We start from the raw sequence: 17,422 nt of genomic DNA, 5'->3' as shown, positions 1-17,422 counted from the left end.
TTCCGGAGGGGGCGGCACCGGCGTGGAGCCTGCCGGGAGCTGTGGTCTGGCCGCCATGGCCGAGGAGGGCGAGAGGAAGGCCGCGCTGGAGATGGTGAGCAGGTGCGGCCGCCCGGCCGGCGGGGACGGGGATGGGGCGGGGGGGGGCGGTCCCGCTCGGCTGGTGGGTGCCGAGGCAGCCCGGGCCCGGCGGGTGCCGGCTCAGAGGTGGAGCCGCCTCAAGCATGAGCCCGCCGAGGGGTGGTGGTGGGGGATGTTGGGCGTTGAGAGCGGGATAAATCGCGACAGCGAAGATGGAGCCGGGAGGAAGCCGCCTCCGCACGTCGCCATCGGTCTCATCCCCGCGTTGGGGCTTCGTCCCGGCAGCGGGAAGCAGCAAAGAGCCTGGCTGGGCCCCGGCTACCGGCCGCGTTACCGCCTCTCCCGGCGTAGCCCGGGCTGGGCCCTCCCCGCCTGTTGCCCCTCAGAGCCCCGCGGCCCGTTGGGCTTTGGCTGGCGCGGGGCGGCTGCTGGGTTACGGCGTGTGGCAGCGGCTGGGGCAGGGGAGCAGCCCGGAACCCGCAGGGACAGCGCGGGGAGCGCCCCGGTCCTCCTGTCTCTTGGCTGCCGGGTGTTGAGGTTGCCCAGCGCGGCACAGAAGCAGCTGGAGGGCAGGGAACGGCGTGAAGCTGCCCCAGGGGAGGGTTAGGGGGGGTGTCAGGAAGAGGTTCTGTCCTGAGAGGGGGGTCAGGTGCTGGCACAGGCTGCCCAGGGAAGGGGTCACAGCCCCGAGCTGGGCTGAGGGCAAGAAGCGTCTGGACGATGCCCTCAGTGCCAGCTCTGACCTGGCTGGGCTGTGTGGAGCCAGGAGTGGGACTCCATGGGCCTTGTGGGTCCCTTCCAGCTCAGGAGAGTCTGGGATTCTGTATTAAAAGTAGTTGGGGCTAACGTTTGCTGAAGCAAGCCTTGCTTGTTAAAGATGAATTGCCCAGTGCTGCGTAACATCAGGCCTTGGGTGGCTTTAACTGCTGGATGTAGGCAGCGTGCCCATCTCTCTTGCACCCGTTTCAGGTTGCCCAGCCCCGTGGAGGAGTTTGTAGACCCTCTTTCCCTCTCCAGAACCCGCTGCAGGCAGCAGAAGGCACTAGATGGCACTGCACTTCATGAGAACAGGGCTGCAGGCTCCCAGCTGGGCTTACACCGGGACAGGATGGCACAGGGCCATCCGGAGCTCCCTTAGCCTGTCAGTCTGTCTGTCTGTCAGGGGGAAACGGGGAGAGCAGAGCACTAGGACAGCCATACAGGATAAACAAATGAGCTCTGTAAGTTGCCTGGTTTAAAAGCTGCCTTGGGGAAGGCTTAATATGACATTTTTCCATAGCCTAAATGTACAGCCCCATAACTTTTCCTAATGGCACATCAGAGCCCTGAGTCTCTCAGCAAAATAGCCTGGCTGCTTCTAGTTACCTTCTTCAGGTTCTATAGAGCCAGATTCATAGAATCCCAGACTGGTTTGGGTGGGAAGAGACCTCAGCAACCATCTAGTTCCAGCCCCCTGCCCTGGGGACAAATTAACTCTATCCTAGCTAAACCCAGGACAGGCAGGGACACCCCCCACCAGCCTAGGGTGCCCAAAACCCCATCCAACCTGGCCTTGAACCCTACCAGGGATCCAGGGGCAGCCCCAGCTTCTCTGGGTGGCCAAACACTCTTCCCCAGTTGCAGAGTCCACAGGCTGAAAGTCACAATTGCACCAGGGAGCCCAAGACTGATCCTAATCCTGGAAGTCTGATGTGATGAATGAAATTGATCTCTGCAGAGCTGCAGTTATTAGAGAGGCCTTTGGCAGCAACCCAGCAGATTCCCTGTGAGGAATGTCATACCATACAGAAAACAGGACGTGTAGAAAGCAGTATTAGCTCTTGAAGGCCAGCAAAGGACTATATATTAACATAAAAGACAAGTTCTGCATGAGCTGCAGGGAGTGTAGGAACCAGGGAGTTGTAGGACTGTTTCCCACCCACTTCATGTCTAGCTGATCCCATCTATCTCAGCACTGGGCTAATGTATCCGCCACAGCACTACCTGGGCACCAGATACAACGTTAAATAATTCATCTTCATAAATCACAGCCCCTGGAAGTGGGAGAGCTTCTGGGTGATGTGAGATTGCAGCTCTCAGGCTTGCAGAGCCGGTCGAGGAGGAGGGTGGCTGGTGCGTGGGTGGCAGGGTGGCAGGGGCTGTATCCTGACCTTGCAGGGGAGGTGCACCCCAATTGTTTTGGGGGAAGGACAGGGCTTTACATCTCTATTATCTCTGAGGCACTAAAGTGGGTTTGATCAATCCTAAAGGTGCCTTGAGATCTCATTAGATTTTCCTTCCACCTCTGCTGTAATACAAGAGTCAGAGCAGTTTGGTGAAGAAATTAGCCAAGGTGTGTAACCAGAGAGGAAAAGCTTCAGACAAGCAGCATTCTCTACTCCAGGGCATCAGGGCTTTGTTGTTTGGGGCTTTCCTTAACAAGTTGGCTGATAGGAGAACAAGTTTTCTTGTGATGAACAGTGATCGTGATGATACCTTGACACCTCTGAGATGGGACTCAGAAATTCTCTGAGAAATCTCAGGCTTCTGCCTCAGGGCATAGACCCAATTGCTGCAGGGACTGGGAGGAACCTGTCCTTCAGGGGAATGTGTTTGTTTTCCTTGGGAGCATCTTTGCCAGAGACAAGATACCTGACTGGGTGGGCCAACAGCTGGATGAGAAGCAGTGAAACGTATGGTCCTGCTGAGATCCAGAATTGTATCCAAGGAGGAGACAGGAATTGAGTCTCTGTGAGGCAGGCAGGCTCAGCACAACGTGTTCTTATAGCTGTGTGAAAGAACCATGCTCTGGCTTCTGTCTGCCAGATAATGCACAGAGTACAATACAGCATTGTAGGGGTTGGAAGGGACCTGCAGAGATCATCAAGTCCAACCCCAGGGGTCAGGGACAGCTTAAACTCACCTTTCTGTGCTGCTGGTGTGCAGGGAGCCTGCCCTGGAACCGTGCTGCCTGTCTGGGTGATCTCTTCCTCTGCAGAAACCAGTCTGTGTTTGCCTCCTGAGCTGCTGAGTCGATTCCCCCGTGGTGGCTGTACCTGCAGGAGGAGGAACAGGACTGCTCAGGGAGGGAATTGAGCAGGGCTGTAAAACCCCTGGAGTGGGTGAGGATTTGGCCGTGGGCAGGATGGGAAGAAATCAGTGCTCCCCCCTAGCTCAGCTCCACACTTAACCTTGAAACCTCTCTGCTGCCGGGAGAGGAAGCGGTCGGGGGCTGTCTGGGCACATCAGGCTCCACGGTGGCTACGCTGAGCCTGGGGAAAGGGCAGAGGCTCCGCAGCCCTCTGACAGCTAAACAATTCATTAGGTGACCTCCTGGTTTTGGAGGGGATCCCAAACCAGCCTTCCCAGGAAGCGCTGGCTGGTAAAGCTCTTCTCAGGCGCCTGAGCCAAAAGCAGCAGAAGGATTTGGGGGCATGTGAGGTTCACTGCACGTGGGGCTCAGCAGCCTGAGGTGTGCTGGTGGGCTCCCCAGGCTCATCCTAAGTGTATGAGTTTGGGCTTGCAGCTCCCTTTGCTTTGGAGCTAGGGTGAGGTTTCCTTGCTGGCAGGCAGCATTCCTCCCTGGGGATTTTTCTGGCTGTCCCTCTCATTCGTGGCTAGCCATGTGCTGGTGGTGGCACCAACCTGAGCAGTCACTCCTAGCTTCTTTCCACCCTAGGTCCTGAAGCCACAGCTTTTTTTAGGGCTCTTCTTTTCACCCCTGAAGAGGAAGGACACGTGGGCACTCTGATAACCAAGAGAGGCTTCTCTGAGCTCTCTCATTTTGCACCTTTCCCTCCACTGAGAATGTCACACTGCAGCACCTGAGACATGAGCCACAGAGCCCTAGGAGCTGGTTACCTCAGAGAGCCTCACAGCATCTCTTCTCTCCCTGCTTGCTGCAGGTCCAGGCGGATGGGACAGATGGGAACTGCATCACGTTTGTGTTGCACGACGAGGACCACACACTGGGAAACTCCCTGCGATACATGGTGATGAAGAAGTAAGTAGAGTGGTGCCTGGCACTGCTGAGGGCATCTCTGCCTCCTACTCCGGCCTTCTCCTTACTGTCCATCTCGGTTGCTGCTGGAAGAGGACAAGTGATCAGAAACTACTTCTGTTTAGTGTCTTTATATCAGACACGGAGCCAAAGACTCCTTAACTGCCATCTTTCTTCACAGGATTAACTTTCTCCTCATGCTGCTAGTGTCAGGGCTTATTGAACCCTGAGAGCACTAATCAGCCTTAATGGGCTTCCATCCATGCCCTGCCAAGGCCCCAGGAGCCCCATTTAAGCTCAGCTCAGAGCTTTCAGTCCCTCCTGCGCTGTGTTGTAGCAGTGTGGGTCTCCAGCTCAGCCTGTGCTGGGTTGTGGGCTCCATTCACCCAGGGGCTGACCTATGGACTGACACCCTGACCTGACCTCAGCCCTTCCTCACCGTTGTACACCCACTTGGTGATCACTGGGTAGTGTCTGACCCTCAAGACACTCACCTGACCACCAACTGACTTCCTGGACTGACTTTGGACCTGCCTCATCCCCACAAACCTGCCTGATGGTCTGGACTGGTAAGCCTCAGCAGAGCTGCAGCAGGAAGTTCAGTGCATCATTGCAGGTGACAGTTGCATTGCAAATGTCATGTGAATTCCTCTGATTAAATCCCCATGACAAGAGAACCAGCAGGCTCCTTGTGAAGGGCTGTTCTTTCTGCTGGGCACACAGATGTTCTACCAGCCTCCTCAGCTGGTGAAGGCAGATGCCGTGCACCCTGCAGACCATCTCAGTACATCTTTGCAGTGCCCTAGCCCCATCTGCCTCTTGCCCCACAGAGCTGCAGCAGGTTTGCATGCATTGAGGGTTCCAAGCATCCAGGATCTCCTGTGTGAGCTCTGCCAGGGCCAGGACGGTGCCTGGGCACCAGCTGTGTCCTTCCCCTGTGAAGCTCCAGCTGCAGCTCAGAGGCAGATGGGGGTGGCAGGGGTGAGTAAGCTCACACAGGTAGCTTCCTCTCCCATAAGATCCTCTGTCACTGTAGAAACATCCTGAGCCCCAGCAGGGTTGGGGTGCCTGAGCCTCTGACTTTGAGATTTGCTCTGGGCTGGCCCAAGTTTCACTGCTCCCTTCTCCTCACTCTCCTCCTGCAGCCCTGATGTGGAGTTCTGTGGCTACGGCATCGTGCACCCCTCTGAAAGCAAGATCAACTTCAGAATCCAGACCAGAGGTATGGGTGTGCATGTTCCCTTTGTGTCCAGGGCTGCCTTTTTTTTTGTGGAATTCCCCCAGTTCATCTCAGGTTTCACCATGAGTCACTTAGAAAAAGACTTTTCTCCCTCTTCTCTGCATCTGCTGTGCCCTGTTGCTCAGTTGGGGAGAGAGGCTGCTCTGAGCTCTTCTGTTTCCCAGCTGGAGGGCTGAGCTGAGCCAGCTGTGGAGCCCAAAACCTTGCCTGGTCCTGGGCATCTGGGGTGGCAGTGCAGGGGTTGGGTGTATCTGCTACTCACTATCATAGGTAATGGGTACTCCCATCTGCCCCAAAAGCAGCAAAGGGATTGGAAAGCAAAGACAAAAGGGTGCTGACAGTGAGAGAATTTGTTTCTGCTTCTCCTCCTCAGCTGTCTCAGCTGTTTTGGTCATCGGGCCATGACCTGAAGCTCTTTGGAAAAGCCCCATCAGTCTGTGTTGTCTTTTGACTTGCCTCCCAAAGAGGACTTTGTTCCCTGAAAATAGACAGTGCTGACAACTTGGAGCCTCTTGTAGTTACTCCACACCAACCCCTTGAGCTTGGTCTGCTGCCCTCCATCCTGGCCTTGCAAGCTCCACAGCTTTGTCTGCTGTCTGGAGGGACAGTGCTAGTTCTCCCCTTCCTCATGGGGCTATTCCCTTGAGTATCTCCTATGGAGAAGCCACTTGCTAGAAGCAAGTGTCTAGTTTGTGCTTGCTGACTTTCTCATCTCCTAAAAACAACGGGTGCCTGGGCTGTGTGCCTTGCTGTGTCCCCTGTGGGACTGACTGCAGGCTGTGTCTGCTGCTCCTGCACCATAGCCTGGGCCACCATGCTGAGCACAGCTCCAGGCTGCTGCTGGTGGGCTGGAGGAGGGAAGTGTGTGGGCACAGAGCCTTTCCTTGTCAAGGGGACTGCCCTTGGGCATGGTGGTAACAGCCACTGCTCTGGAGCAGCAAGGGAGGAGGCTGTGGACCCCTGTGGAAGCCCCTCTGTTTCTCTAACACATCTTCTTTCCTGCAGGGACCCTTCCTGCTGTTGAGCCGTTCCGGAAAGGGCTGAATGACCTGATGGGTGTTTGCCAACACGTGCTCAACACCTTTGAGGTGAGACTATTCCTGAAGAGCTCAGGGGCCTTTTCTATCTCTTGGTTTCAGAAGGGAGAGGAATGGGCTGGGGCCTGTGTTGTAGCCACTTTGGACATGAAAAACCTGAAAGACAGTTTTTCCAGACATCCTCTGCCTGACCTGCAGCACAGCCTGGTGACCTGTCCCTTGGAGTGACTGAAGCTCAGCTGCTTGTCAAAGTCCCTGGAGCTCTGTCAGAGCTTCTCGGGTCCCTCAGCATTTCCCACTGCTGGTCACAGCCAGAGCAGGGCAGAGGCATTGTGGTATACCAGTCACTCCCATGTATGCTGTTAACATTTGTCCTTTGCTCTTGTTTGCAGAGGAGCATGAAGGAATACAGGGCCCAGAGGGAGGAAGAGATGCAGTAGTGTTTGGGGCTGGCAGTCCCCGTGGCTGTGTGTGACGTCGGTGTGGTAAATTCCCTGTATCAGGAGGTTTTGTGTGTTTGTTTGTTTGTTTGTTCCTTTGTTGTTTTGATGCAAACCTGGATTTTCTCTGATAATAAAGTTCATGAAGTTTGATGCCTCAGAGGTGACACTGTGTTCAGCTCGACACAGGTATGGAAGATGGTAGCTCCAAGGCAGCTCTGTCACACTTCCATCCCCTTTCTTTCCCTCAGAGTGCCTTTGCTGTTTGCTGCCCAGGTGTTTAGATCAGGGATTTTGGAGGCAGTGTGGGGCACCAAAGTGGTCTGCCACAGAGTCCCTGGGGAGCAGAGGGCTTTGGTGCCGTGTAAAGCTAAAGGTTTTAGAGAGGCAGCCCGTTCTCCCAGTTCAAACCTGTTACTGGCACTAGTGCAGTTGGCTTCCAGACACAGCCAGCCTCCCTTCTTAAAAATATCATTATAAAATGATGCTTTGCTCATGTGGGGGGGGTGAGAGGAGTGAAAACCACCTGCCTTTTTTAACCCCCTGAAGAAGGCAAAGGCGAGCCCGGGCCTCTCCTTGTGAGCAGGTTTGAAGGGTGGATGCTGATGCTGAAACCGTGGCTGTGCTCAGGATCTGCTGGCAGCCAGCCCAGTCAGAAGCCTTTTTGTTGAGTGTAATGTGGCATGAAATTGCAGGAGTTTTTCTTCTCTGCACAGGGCTGAGGACTGTGAACCTTTCTGGTTTAGCTCTGCACAGGGGGGACACTGCTTGTCTCCTCCTGGAGGTCTGCAGTTACCAAAGGCACCTGCTGGCACTCAATTAAGTATTTAGCAGACTTTGTGGACCCCCTGCTGCTTAATAAGAGACACCCAGAGATTTTCCTTTCAAACACCAACATGTTTTATTAACGGAAGGAGGAATAAGAGGGAGGATGGAATATGTCAGGTTTTCTCTATAAAATCCTTCTCTCAAACATGAATTGACAGCCTTGGTCTCTCTGACAGGCTGGTGGTGGGTTTGTGGTTGCAGGCGTTGGGCTGAGAAGCCAGCTGAACCCTGCCTGTCACAGCACAGCTCCTGTTTGCCCCAAGGGGTTCATCCTGCCCGTGCTGGCATGGTCCCACAGGGGGGACAAGAGGGAGATGTAAAAAAAAACCCCAGGAAAGTGGTTTCCCCAGGGCAGTGGGGAGAGAGTGAGGGGTGAAGAAGCTGGGAGCTGACTTGTGTACCCAGGCTTGGTCATGAGGAATATTTACTAAGTCTCAAAACCCAGCTGGTCATTGACCTGCTGGTCCCTTCCACCATCTAGGGGCTGCTGCAGGCCAGCTACACATTCCCTGCAAGGACCATGCCAACCCTGGACATGTGCTGCTCAAGGAAGTAAGGAAAAGAGGAGTGTGCCTGTAACTACAGCTCTTCTCTGCGAACGGGAGCCGCAGCAAGGAGCTGTCTGTGCAGTTGCACTTCCATGAGCAGCCAAAAGCAGCCTGTGCACATGTTCCTTCTTTTCAGGTGTTCATTGCCTCCCCTCTGAGCTCAACCTTGCTGGTCCTGATTGTGGCTGTAGCCTAAGGGAGAATTTCTAGGGCTGGGCAAGTGCCATCTGGATGCCAACCCAGTGCAAGAGCTTTAGAGGGTATGGTTTGGTTTCAAGCTGGTATCTGAGTTCTCCCCTCTAACTTTGTGACTTTGGTTTTAATAGGAGCTGCCTGGGAGGAAATCACAGGGGGAAAGTGATACCAGAGGAGGCTGAAGGCACTGTTAAACAGGCGTGCAGCGGTGGCCAGAGCAGGGATGAATTCATGTCAGTCTGCTTGTTGCAATATTAATAATGTGCAGATCTGAGACTGGGTTTGAACCATTTAAGGCTAAAATGTTGATCAGAGTGTAGCTGCTAATGTGGGAGTGATTAAATCTGCTCTCAGAGCATTCAAAGAGGCCGTAGCCGCTTGGGGCCGGGGAGTTAAGTGAGGTAGGAGGATGCCCTGTGTGCCTGGGATCGCTGTCTGCCTTGAGAACAGGCAGGTCCTTAGGAGCAGATCGTGGCTCCTGGGTGTTGGGGGTGCTGCTCCTCCTGGCTTTACCCAAGGTCCCTGCTGGGAGATTGTTAAAATGCTTCAATCTTCACTGAAAGGAAGTGAGCTGTGCTGCTAAACATGCTGCTTCCCACACCCTGTGCAGGTATGGGATGGAACACCACTTGCCCAGCTGCTGGCAGGCACCAAGCTGCAGGGCTGGGTGCTTTGCCCTTGTCTCAGCATCCTAAGGCTGACTTTTACCAGAGGGGAACAACTTTACTTGGCAGCAAGGAGGGCTGCAGCACCCAGGGACGGGTCTATAGATCCCTAAGCTGCTTTTTGCATTGGCTCTTTCATCTTTTTGGTTTTAGCCACTTGTGGCTTCTCTGCCAGGAGGACATGCAGATCTCAATGCTCTCTCCTGCTTCTTTGAGGCATCTGAGTGCATTTTAGCTGGTTACTGTGTCCCCAGAATATTTCAGTGTTCTAGAGACCAATACCTCCTTCCCCCTTGTCCTGGCATGATGAGCTGGTGTCCACACCCCTCCTGGGTTTGGAACAATCTTGTTCCCAATGAAAGCTGCTGCTCTTGACTCATCCCAAAGGATTATGTCTCCTGACAACCCCAGTTCATTATCTCTTTAATTAAGGGCAGCCCTGAGGCTGGCACTGCTGGGTCAGGCTGGAGGCCAGGCTAGCAGAGGGGCAGTACACATGCCAGGAGGGCAGGTGGGCAGGGTGGGGGACATCACGTTCCGTGTGTGCGTGCATGCTCATCCTCAGCTGGACTCTGGTGCTGATTTGGGGCTGAAGCTGGCTCTGCTCAGCGCATCTATTGCCCTTGAATTACCTACTGTGACCCAGAGTCATGGCCCTCCCCTCTCCTCCTCACCCCACACCCATCTCAAAGTGACTGCACCTCAACCTTCCTTCCTTTCCCACACCCGTCTCCCCACCCCACATTTCCACCCCAGACAAGCGGCCGTAAGTCACTGGGTTTTTCCTGCGAGGAGATGAAAAGTCCTGTAAGGATCTGAATCCCTTTCCCCCTCCTCCAGAGGTGGCTTGGACCAGAGGACGGATCAGCGTGGTTCAGAGTTAGTCCCAGGGATCCTTCCAGGTGGGTTGTGACATGAAGGCAGAAACGATTCAGGCCCGGCCGGGAAACAGCCGTGGGAGGGAAGCGGAGGGGTCACCCTGCCGCCTCGGCTCGGCCTTAGGAGGAGCTGTACTTGTTACTCAAGCGGGAGCTGCTCCGGTCCAGCCCCAGCTCCTGCCCGTTGGCTTTCCACTTCCCAACAGAGCCCTTCTCGTCCGTGGGCGTGATGCTCAGCGCCGGTCTCTGGCACCAGCAGCACAGGCAGGACTGTGAGGAGACAGGAGGGTGGGGAGAGAGGTCACAAGGGTGGGCTGCAGGGTGAAGGAGCAGGGAGCGTTCCCTCAGCTCGTGCTGGTGAGTCAATGAGCGTAGTGCCAGGCTGGGAATCACAGCACTCCTGAGCCTGGCTATCCCACAGACCTGCTGGGAGCAGCTATCCCAAGGTAAGGCTGGGCTGCAAGTGGAGGTACCAAAATCTTGGGTACCTTCTGCAGCTGTGATTTTTTTGTGTGTCCTTGGTGGACAGTGCTTAGCTGGGCACAATTCTTCCTTCAGCCACAGTAATTGGGGGGTGACACCCACCCCATTCCCTCCCCTTCCTTTCTCAGGGCTTCGCTGCTCCTGAAAGTCATCTCCCAATAACTGGCTTTAGTGTTTTAAGCAGCTGCAGTCCCTGCTCTGATGTTTTGTGGAGATGCTTCTGATCCAGAATGGCAGGGGCTTTTTTGGCTTGTCCTAGGTCCTGCCTGGGCAAAAGCCTCCCCACTGCACACAGAGCTCCCCTGTACTTGAAGCTGGTAAGAGAGGCACATAGCAGGGGGGAAATTTGGGAGGAGAAATATGATCAGCAAATAGAGGAATCCTGTGGGCTGCTGGCAGCCCCAGCATGTCCCTGATGGGATGCTTGTCTGGAAGCCAGGAGCTGCAAGGTCCAGACCTGTCTCTGCTGCTGCTTGTTGGCTGTCTTTGCAAACCACTCTCTACCTTCCCCCTCATCTCATAAGCACAGAAGTCCACTGTGATGTGGGGGTGCCTCTGGCTGCACCATGTCCAGTCCGTGGGAGCTTGTGCCCTTGGGACCCCTGTCTGGGAATGGTCATCACCTCCAGGAGCTCTGGAGGGACCAACCCTACCTGGAAGCAGTTCTTGAATTTCCGACTGACGAAGTAGAGAGCCACAGGGTTGATGCAGGAGTTGAGGGAGGCCATGTTGATCCCAAAGTAATCCATCACCAGGAGGAAACTGAGGCAGGAGGGGAGAGAAGGGGGTGGACATGTTAGAAGCTCACCAAGTGGAGAACTGAGGAGGGTTTCCAAACTGCCTGGCCTGGGAACCTGCTTCCACAGAAGGCAGTGACTGATGACAGAGGTAATAAGCATGGAACAGCACAAACCCCTGCAGTGGGGCAGCTGCCCAACACTTTTTCTTGCCAGGAGCATTTCCTGAGGAAATCAAAAGCATGGGATCTGATTTCCCCTGGCAACTTTGATGTTCTCAAACACAAGCACAGTAGCAGTGACTGTCCTGAACTGGATTTTGGCATGATGGGTAAAGAGGAGAAGGCAAGACAAGGCACCTACCACATGGCAGAAACCGTGCACAGCCCTCAGACTTGCTGCAGTCCCTTTAGCCCTGCAGTTCTTCTGCCCAGGAGGCATTTTCTACCCATAGCTTTTTAGACACACTTCAGAATTTAATTTCTCCTCTTTTTATGGTTGTGTGTGTCCCTCCACCCCTTTCTCTGTGCCTATCAGGACAGCAGAGCCATCTAGAGAGGAGCTAAAGGAACAAGGTCTTTGGAAGGCAACTCCACCAGCCTGCAATGAGCTCAGTAGAGACTCTACCAGTGCCTGCAGGGTCCCCCAGCATGGCATCCCCCTCCTGATGCCCCTACCTGAGCAGTTCACATCTGTTGGGGTCTGTCTGGTCGTAGATGGTCTTTTTGAGGATGCGGCTGAGGTGGAGCGGCAGCCAGCAGAGCGCGAAGATCACCACGAGGCAGAACACGGTCTTGGCCACCTCCCGGCGCTGAGGAGAGAAGGTGGGCAGGAGAAATGGGATGGTCTGGCCAAACATTGGAGAGCAGGGAGAAAAACACCATCTCCTCATGCTGAGCAGGGGCCCTTCAGGTAGTTCCTGTCATCTGGTGACAGCTGGGCACCTCTTTCTGTGTCTAGCACATGACGTGCAGGTCCCAAACCCTGCATCATGAGGAGGACTCTGAGATCCAGGCTGCAGAAAGGTGTAGGCCACCACCAGCACAGTATGGACCAGACTCCTTCCCACCATTTCTCCTGGGGGGCTTTGCTGGGGTGATACTCCCTGGGACATGGTGGGGCCTCATTCCCCACCTTTCACACCATTCTTGTGCCAACCAGCTGGTCTGACTCAAGGGATCAGTCTGCAAAGTGTGGGAGGGGGCAGCGAGCTGTTCCCCTTGTCTGGGATAGGCCACGTTAAGCATTTGGTGTGACCTGGCCTGGTACAGAACAGCCAGGGATAAAGGACCATAGGAAATAGAAAGTCAGGCTGGTCCATGGTCACAAGGCTGGTGGTTTGGGTTGTCTCTGGGACTGGAGACTGTGGAGCTGAAGGCCCAGTTTCCCAGTTTAATCCACATACCCACATCAACGTGCCAGGATCTGTTGACCACTGTGAGGCCATGTCAGTTCACGGGTGTCCTTCAGAGGGACAGCCACGTGTTGTCCCCTTTGCTGGGACTCCCTCCTGCTTTGGGAACTACTGGGGTTTCTGCCCTCCCAGTTCTCTTACCCGTTTCATGTGGTCGTTCAGAGCAATCCTCATGCCGTTTCTCTTGCTCAACATCTCGCATGACATGAGGGTGTAGAAGATGCCAGTGCATACCAGGGGGAGGCAGAAATAGAAGCCAAAAAGCCACCAGTCCTTCACATCACGGTAGAACTGCACACAAAAGAAAGAACAACTGCAAACCAGGGACAGGGCAGGGGGCAAGTGGGGCACGAGCCGACCCTGGTCTCTGACACTGATGCTGTCCTGGTTCCAACACTTGTCATGAGTGAAAGGGCAACAGCTCCTGTGCTAAGCACACGCAGGATTATCTTCCCCCAAGGCTGGTGCATGTGTGGAATGTATAGAAGTAATGGCTGTGTGCATCCAGCTGCCAGCCCCACCTAGCACTCTTGAGCAGGGAACAGTCACTAGGAGCTTATTTGGTAGACATGGTGGGATAAGATCTGATGCTTTGTAAGGGTCCTTGTTGCCTTGCTCAACCTTACCCAACACTGTAATAATGGCTACCCAAGCAGTTTGTGGAGATGCTCTTCAGCCTGCTGGGACAGCATAGCATGTTCTGAAGCTCCCTGAGATGTCATGACTAGTCACCATCCCTCAGGGTGTTGAAGGAGAGGTTGGATGAAGTACTTAGAGACATGGGTTAGTGAGTAATAGAGGTGGTAGGGGGGCAGTTGGACTGGATGAGCTTGGAGGTCTTTTCCAACCTTAATGACTCTGTGATTCTGATTCTGATTCTGTGAAGACACAGTGTAGTGTAAGGACCATCTGCCTGTTCTGATCCTGCTCTCCCTGTGTTCACCCTGATGGCTGGAAGAAACCATCTACAAAAGCATCTAATCGAGAGAGGAGGATGCCTTGGAGGGAGGATGCCCTGGTTACCTGTGTCTCCCTCTCCCTTGTGCTGCAGCTGAGGTGGGACAGGGTACGTACCATCATGAAGGTGGATTTCTGCTCAGAGGCGAGCATGCACACCCACAGGTGCTGTTCCCAGTAGTTGAGCTCCACCATGTCAAAGGCTATAGCTTCAGGGACTGCAAGCACAATGGCCACTGCCCAGATCAGCACCACTTCCACTGCCTTCCACATGGGGATTCCTATCCCCTGGATCCGACTCCAGGATGCTACTGCTCGGTACCTGCCCAATGTGTGGGGATGCAAGAAAGCAGATCAGAGTGAGAGAAGTGACCATCAGGAAGGTGATGAGAAGGTACAGAGTAGCATTGTCCCCTGTGGCCCTTTCTCTTACTCCTTCCTTACTCCACCCCTGAGCCTTCCCCTTCAGTGGAGTGGGAAATGCCAGCAACGAATGGGATGAATGGACCAGTAGCCATCCTTGCCCAATGTCTACTTGCCATTGGGGAGGTGCCACCCTTCCCCACCACCCCAGCAGCTGTACCAGCACACCACGATCCTCCCCTCAACCTCTCCCAGCAGGACTTAAACTCTGCCACCAGAGTCGGTTCCTGTTGGATATCAACTCCACATGACAACACACTGTCTCCACCCCTGGATCTGGCCCAGACCCAAGCTGCCCTGCAGTCTGCCTTTCACTGACAGTGAAGGGACCTGGGTCAGGCCAGGCAGTGCAGCTGCAGAAGTTGCCTCTTACCTGTCAATGCTGAGTGCACAAAGGCTGAGGACCGTGATGCCCACCGAAGCCTTCTGGATGAAGGGGACCAGCTTGCACACCTGCACACCAAAGGGCCAGTCCTTTGCCAAGAGCTGGGGAAGAACCACAGGGTTAACAAGCTGCTTCAGGAAAGCCTGTCCAGCTTCCTGTAACAGCAGGGGGTTACCCACAAGGTGTGAGGAGCCCACAAAGAGCAGCTGAAAGCTCTCTGAGGTCACGTCCGCTGGGGTTACGTGGGGTGTGCTCTCTGGTGGTGTTTGTTGTACTGAGAACCCTTCGATTCCCAAAGGACTTGTTGTGAGATGAGCTGCCACGTAGATGGTCCAGACACCGGGTTCTGAATTCATACCTTGGGTGGTTTTGGGTGGATCTGATTCCTAAATGCCACAATGGGCTTTGGATTGCTTGCAGAGGGAAAAGGGGTGTCGCTCTGAAGCAGCCAACATCCAGTGAGGATGGCTTCTTAGACCCTGTAGCACACACACACTGCGACCCCAAGCTCAGCCTGGGGAAGCAGAGGGTGTCAGTGGGGACAAGATGTCCTGAAGGCAGGAGAAATCCAGGCCACTCATGGGGATGTGAGTGCACCTGGGTTCACACCCCTTCCATCCCATGACATTTGGAGCCACCCCAAGATTGTTCCTACTCAGAACCAGCCCACTGTGCAAGCTCATTAGTTTGGCCTTGTCAGCAAGACAAATTGATCCAGAAGTTCTCCTGGAAGTCAAGGTCTTGGGTGAAAACAGAGCCTTCCCCTTTGATCTGCAAACCCAAGGAGTCCACCCATCTCCTCTGTTGCTGAGACACGTCACAAGGGAACGGGGAGGTGGGCTCTACCCCATGGGTGGAGGGGGGCAACCTTCCCCTGGGTCGGTGCTGCTGGCCCCAAGATACTCTGTTTTCTTGCATGGATTCAGATTCTTGTGACAACAGGGATTGTCCAGCTCATGGAGAACCTGTTTGTTTTGAGCTGAAAAACCTTTATAGTTTTTCAGTCCATTTTCACTCAAAGTGTATCTATTCACAGAGATTTGAGACCCTCCACCAGCTGCATCTGCTTGCTCTCACTGCCAGATTACCTGCACCTTCAAATTTCTCTGCCTCCCCCTTCCCACCAGCCTGCTCAACCCAGGACTCCATTTCCATTTTACAGGCTAACAAATCTGGCTGAGCTCTGAGTCCTTCCCCCCCACAGCATCCCTTCCAACCTCTCATAGAAACCTTTGGCTCCAGCCCACCAAAACCTGTCTCAAACAGTGGGAGAGAAAGAGCTGCAATAGCCCAGAGACATCTCACAGACGTCCTAAGGCACCTCCTGCTCTGAACTGGGGGCTCAGCTCTGCTGCCTGCACCTCCCTGTCATGCAGAGCCCAGGTTCCCCTCATTATTTGCTGGGCCTCCTCTCTAGTTCAGGCAGCAGTGTCTCTGGGAGAAGCCCCTGGTTTATAACACAGCCTCAGTCCTTGCTCCTGGATGAGGCTCCACGTTCCAATAAAGAAGATCCTTGCTTGGGGCTGATTCACTGAACTGTGCTGGGAGAAGGGTCCCTGGTGCACAAGGACATTAATTTCTGCTCAGCTGAACTGAACATCGGGTTGTAATGTCAGGAGGCTGCAAGTGATTCTTGGATTGTGCTTCTGAATGAGAGTTAAGAGATCTGGGAGGTTGTGTGTTTGTGTGTGTCTGTCTGTGTGTGCATAATGCAGCCATAGCTGGGGACACCTCTGCTTTCCCAGGAATGTGCTCTGAGTTTCTTATCATAGAACCATAGAATGGTCTGGGTTGGAAGGGACCCCAAGGGTCCCAGAGCTCCAACCCCCTGCCACAGGCAGGGGCACCAACCTCCAGGCCTGGAGCTACACAAGGTTGCCCAGGGCCCCATCCAACCTGGCCTTGAACACCTCCAGGGACAGGGAATCCACCCCCTCTCTGGGCAGCCTGTTCCAGCCCCTCACCACTCTCTCTGGAAAGAACTTCCCCCTAATATCTAATCTAAACCTTCCCTCCTTCAGCTTCACTCCACCCCCCTTGTCCTGACAGTGTCTACCCTTTTAACAAGCTGATTCCTCTCCTGTTCCTCTGCTCCCTTCAGGGACTGGAAGGCTGCAATGAGGTCCCCCCACAGCCTTCTCTTCTCCAGGCTGAACAAGCCCAGCTCCCCCAGCCTTTCTCCGTAGGGGAGCTGCTCCATCTTTGTGGCCCCTCTGACCCCTCTCCAACAGTCCCACATCTTTCCTGTACTGGGGCCCCAGCTCTGGACACTGGACTCCAGCTGGGGCCTCCCGAGGGCAGAGCAGAGAGGGACAATCCCCTCCCTGTCCCTGCTGCCACCCCTCTGCTGATGGAGCCCAGGATACCATTGGCCTTGTGAGCTGCCCGAGCTTCTTTGTGTTTTTCTCATCCTTTGGAGAGCAAGAACACCCTCCCTCTCTCCCTTATGAAAACAGAGCCTGCAGTAAGGAGCAGAGCTTCTGTCTTCCCCAGGGCACGGAGGCAGGTGGGAGCAGACACCGTCCCTGCAGCACGGGGACCTTACCTTGTACACGTTGATGGGCAGAGCGATGAGGATGTAGAGAAGGTCTCCGAGTGCCAAGCTGGCAATGAGGACATTTGGCCCGTTCCTCATGCACTTGTTCTTGTAAATGATCCTCAGGAGCGTAGAGTTCCCGATGATCCCGACTATGAAGATGGTGCAGGACACGATGGTGTTGATGTACTTGAAGATGTGCCTGATGTCCGTGGGCTTCACGCACACGGGCAGCAGGGGTGGCTCTGAGCTGGTGCTCCTGGGGAGGTTCTCCGAGTGGTTGGATGGTGGGGTGTCCTGGAACAGGCTTGGCTGGACCAGGCTGTAAGCCTGCTCCTGGTTAAGCACCTCAAAGGGGATGGTGCTCTCCTGGAAAGCCCCTGGGGTCTGGCCGTGTGCCCCGGAGAGGAGACAAGTCAGGAAGAAGGTTAGAGTGGTGGGATCTGGGGCTTGAGCCATTGAGGACCGAGTGGCCACGCTGGGTGCAGAAGCCCTCGCTGTGCTCGTGGGACGTCTTCGCTTGGGTCTTGGTTGGATCTGCAGATGGAGAAAGAGGCAGAGAAGAGAGATCAGTTAGCAGAGGAAGGAGGAAGGAG

General features: G+C 54.7%; 2 protein-coding genes across 2 annotated transcripts; one reads left to right on the top strand and one right to left on the bottom strand.

Annotated features, from left to right (window-relative positions):
- Window positions 1-34: 34 nt before the first annotated feature.
- Window positions 35-6,937, top strand: LOC311195593 (DNA-directed RNA polymerases I and III subunit RPAC2-like). Its single transcript, XM_084268998.1, has 5 exons — window positions 35-94; window positions 3,966-4,063; window positions 5,206-5,282; window positions 6,306-6,388; window positions 6,730-6,937. The coding sequence occupies exons 1-5, from the start codon at window positions 56-58 to the stop codon at window positions 6,775-6,777; spliced, it is 345 nt and encodes a 114-aa protein (XP_084125124.1). The 5' UTR covers window positions 35-55; the 3' UTR covers window positions 6,778-6,937.
- A 2,845-nt stretch (window positions 6,938-9,782) lies between these two features.
- Window positions 9,783-17,309, bottom strand: LOC311195683 (endothelin receptor type B-like). The gene is made up of 7 exons (XM_084269106.1): window positions 16,836-17,309; window positions 14,279-14,391; window positions 13,600-13,804; window positions 12,667-12,816; window positions 11,789-11,922; window positions 11,028-11,136; window positions 9,783-10,161 (listed from the first exon to the last, which is right to left on the bottom strand). Exons 1-7 carry the CDS (start codon window positions 17,283-17,285, stop codon window positions 10,012-10,014), a joined length of 1,311 nt encoding a protein of 436 aa, XP_084125232.1. The 5' UTR covers window positions 17,286-17,309; the 3' UTR covers window positions 9,783-10,011.
- Window positions 17,310-17,422: the final 113 nt, after the last annotated feature.

Source organism: Gallinula chloropus (assembly GCF_964237585.1).
Source record: "Gallinula chloropus genome assembly, chromosome: 11".
NCBI classification, from domain to species: Eukaryota; Metazoa; Chordata; class Aves; order Gruiformes; family Rallidae; genus Gallinula; species Gallinula chloropus.
This window is presented reverse-complemented; position numbering and strand designations above follow the sequence as displayed.

Excerpts from the sequence above, each read along its gene's own strand:
- LOC311195593 (XM_084268998.1), top strand. The coding sequence starts at position 56 with ATGGCCGAGGAGGGCGAGAGGAAGGCCGCGCTGGAGATG. Across the intron at positions 5,283-6,305 it reads CTTCAGAATCCAGACCAGAG|GGACCCTTCCTGCTGTTGAG; the intron begins GTATGGGTGTGC and ends TCTTTCCTGCAG. Across the intron at positions 6,389-6,729 it reads ACGTGCTCAACACCTTTGAG|AGGAGCATGAAGGAATACAG; the intron begins GTGAGACTATTC and ends TCTTGTTTGCAG.
- LOC311195683 (XM_084269106.1), bottom strand. The coding sequence starts at position 17,285 with ATGGCTCAAGCCCCAGATCCCACCACTCTAACCTTCTTCCTGACTTGT. Across the intron at positions 13,805-14,278 it reads TGTGCACTCAGCATTGACAG|GTACCGAGCAGTAGCATCCT; the intron begins GTAAGAGGCAAC and ends CACATTGGGCAG. Across the intron at positions 11,137-11,788 it reads AACAGATGTGAACTGCTCAG|TTTCCTCCTGGTGATGGATT; the intron begins GTAGGGGCATCA and ends CTCCTGCCTCAG.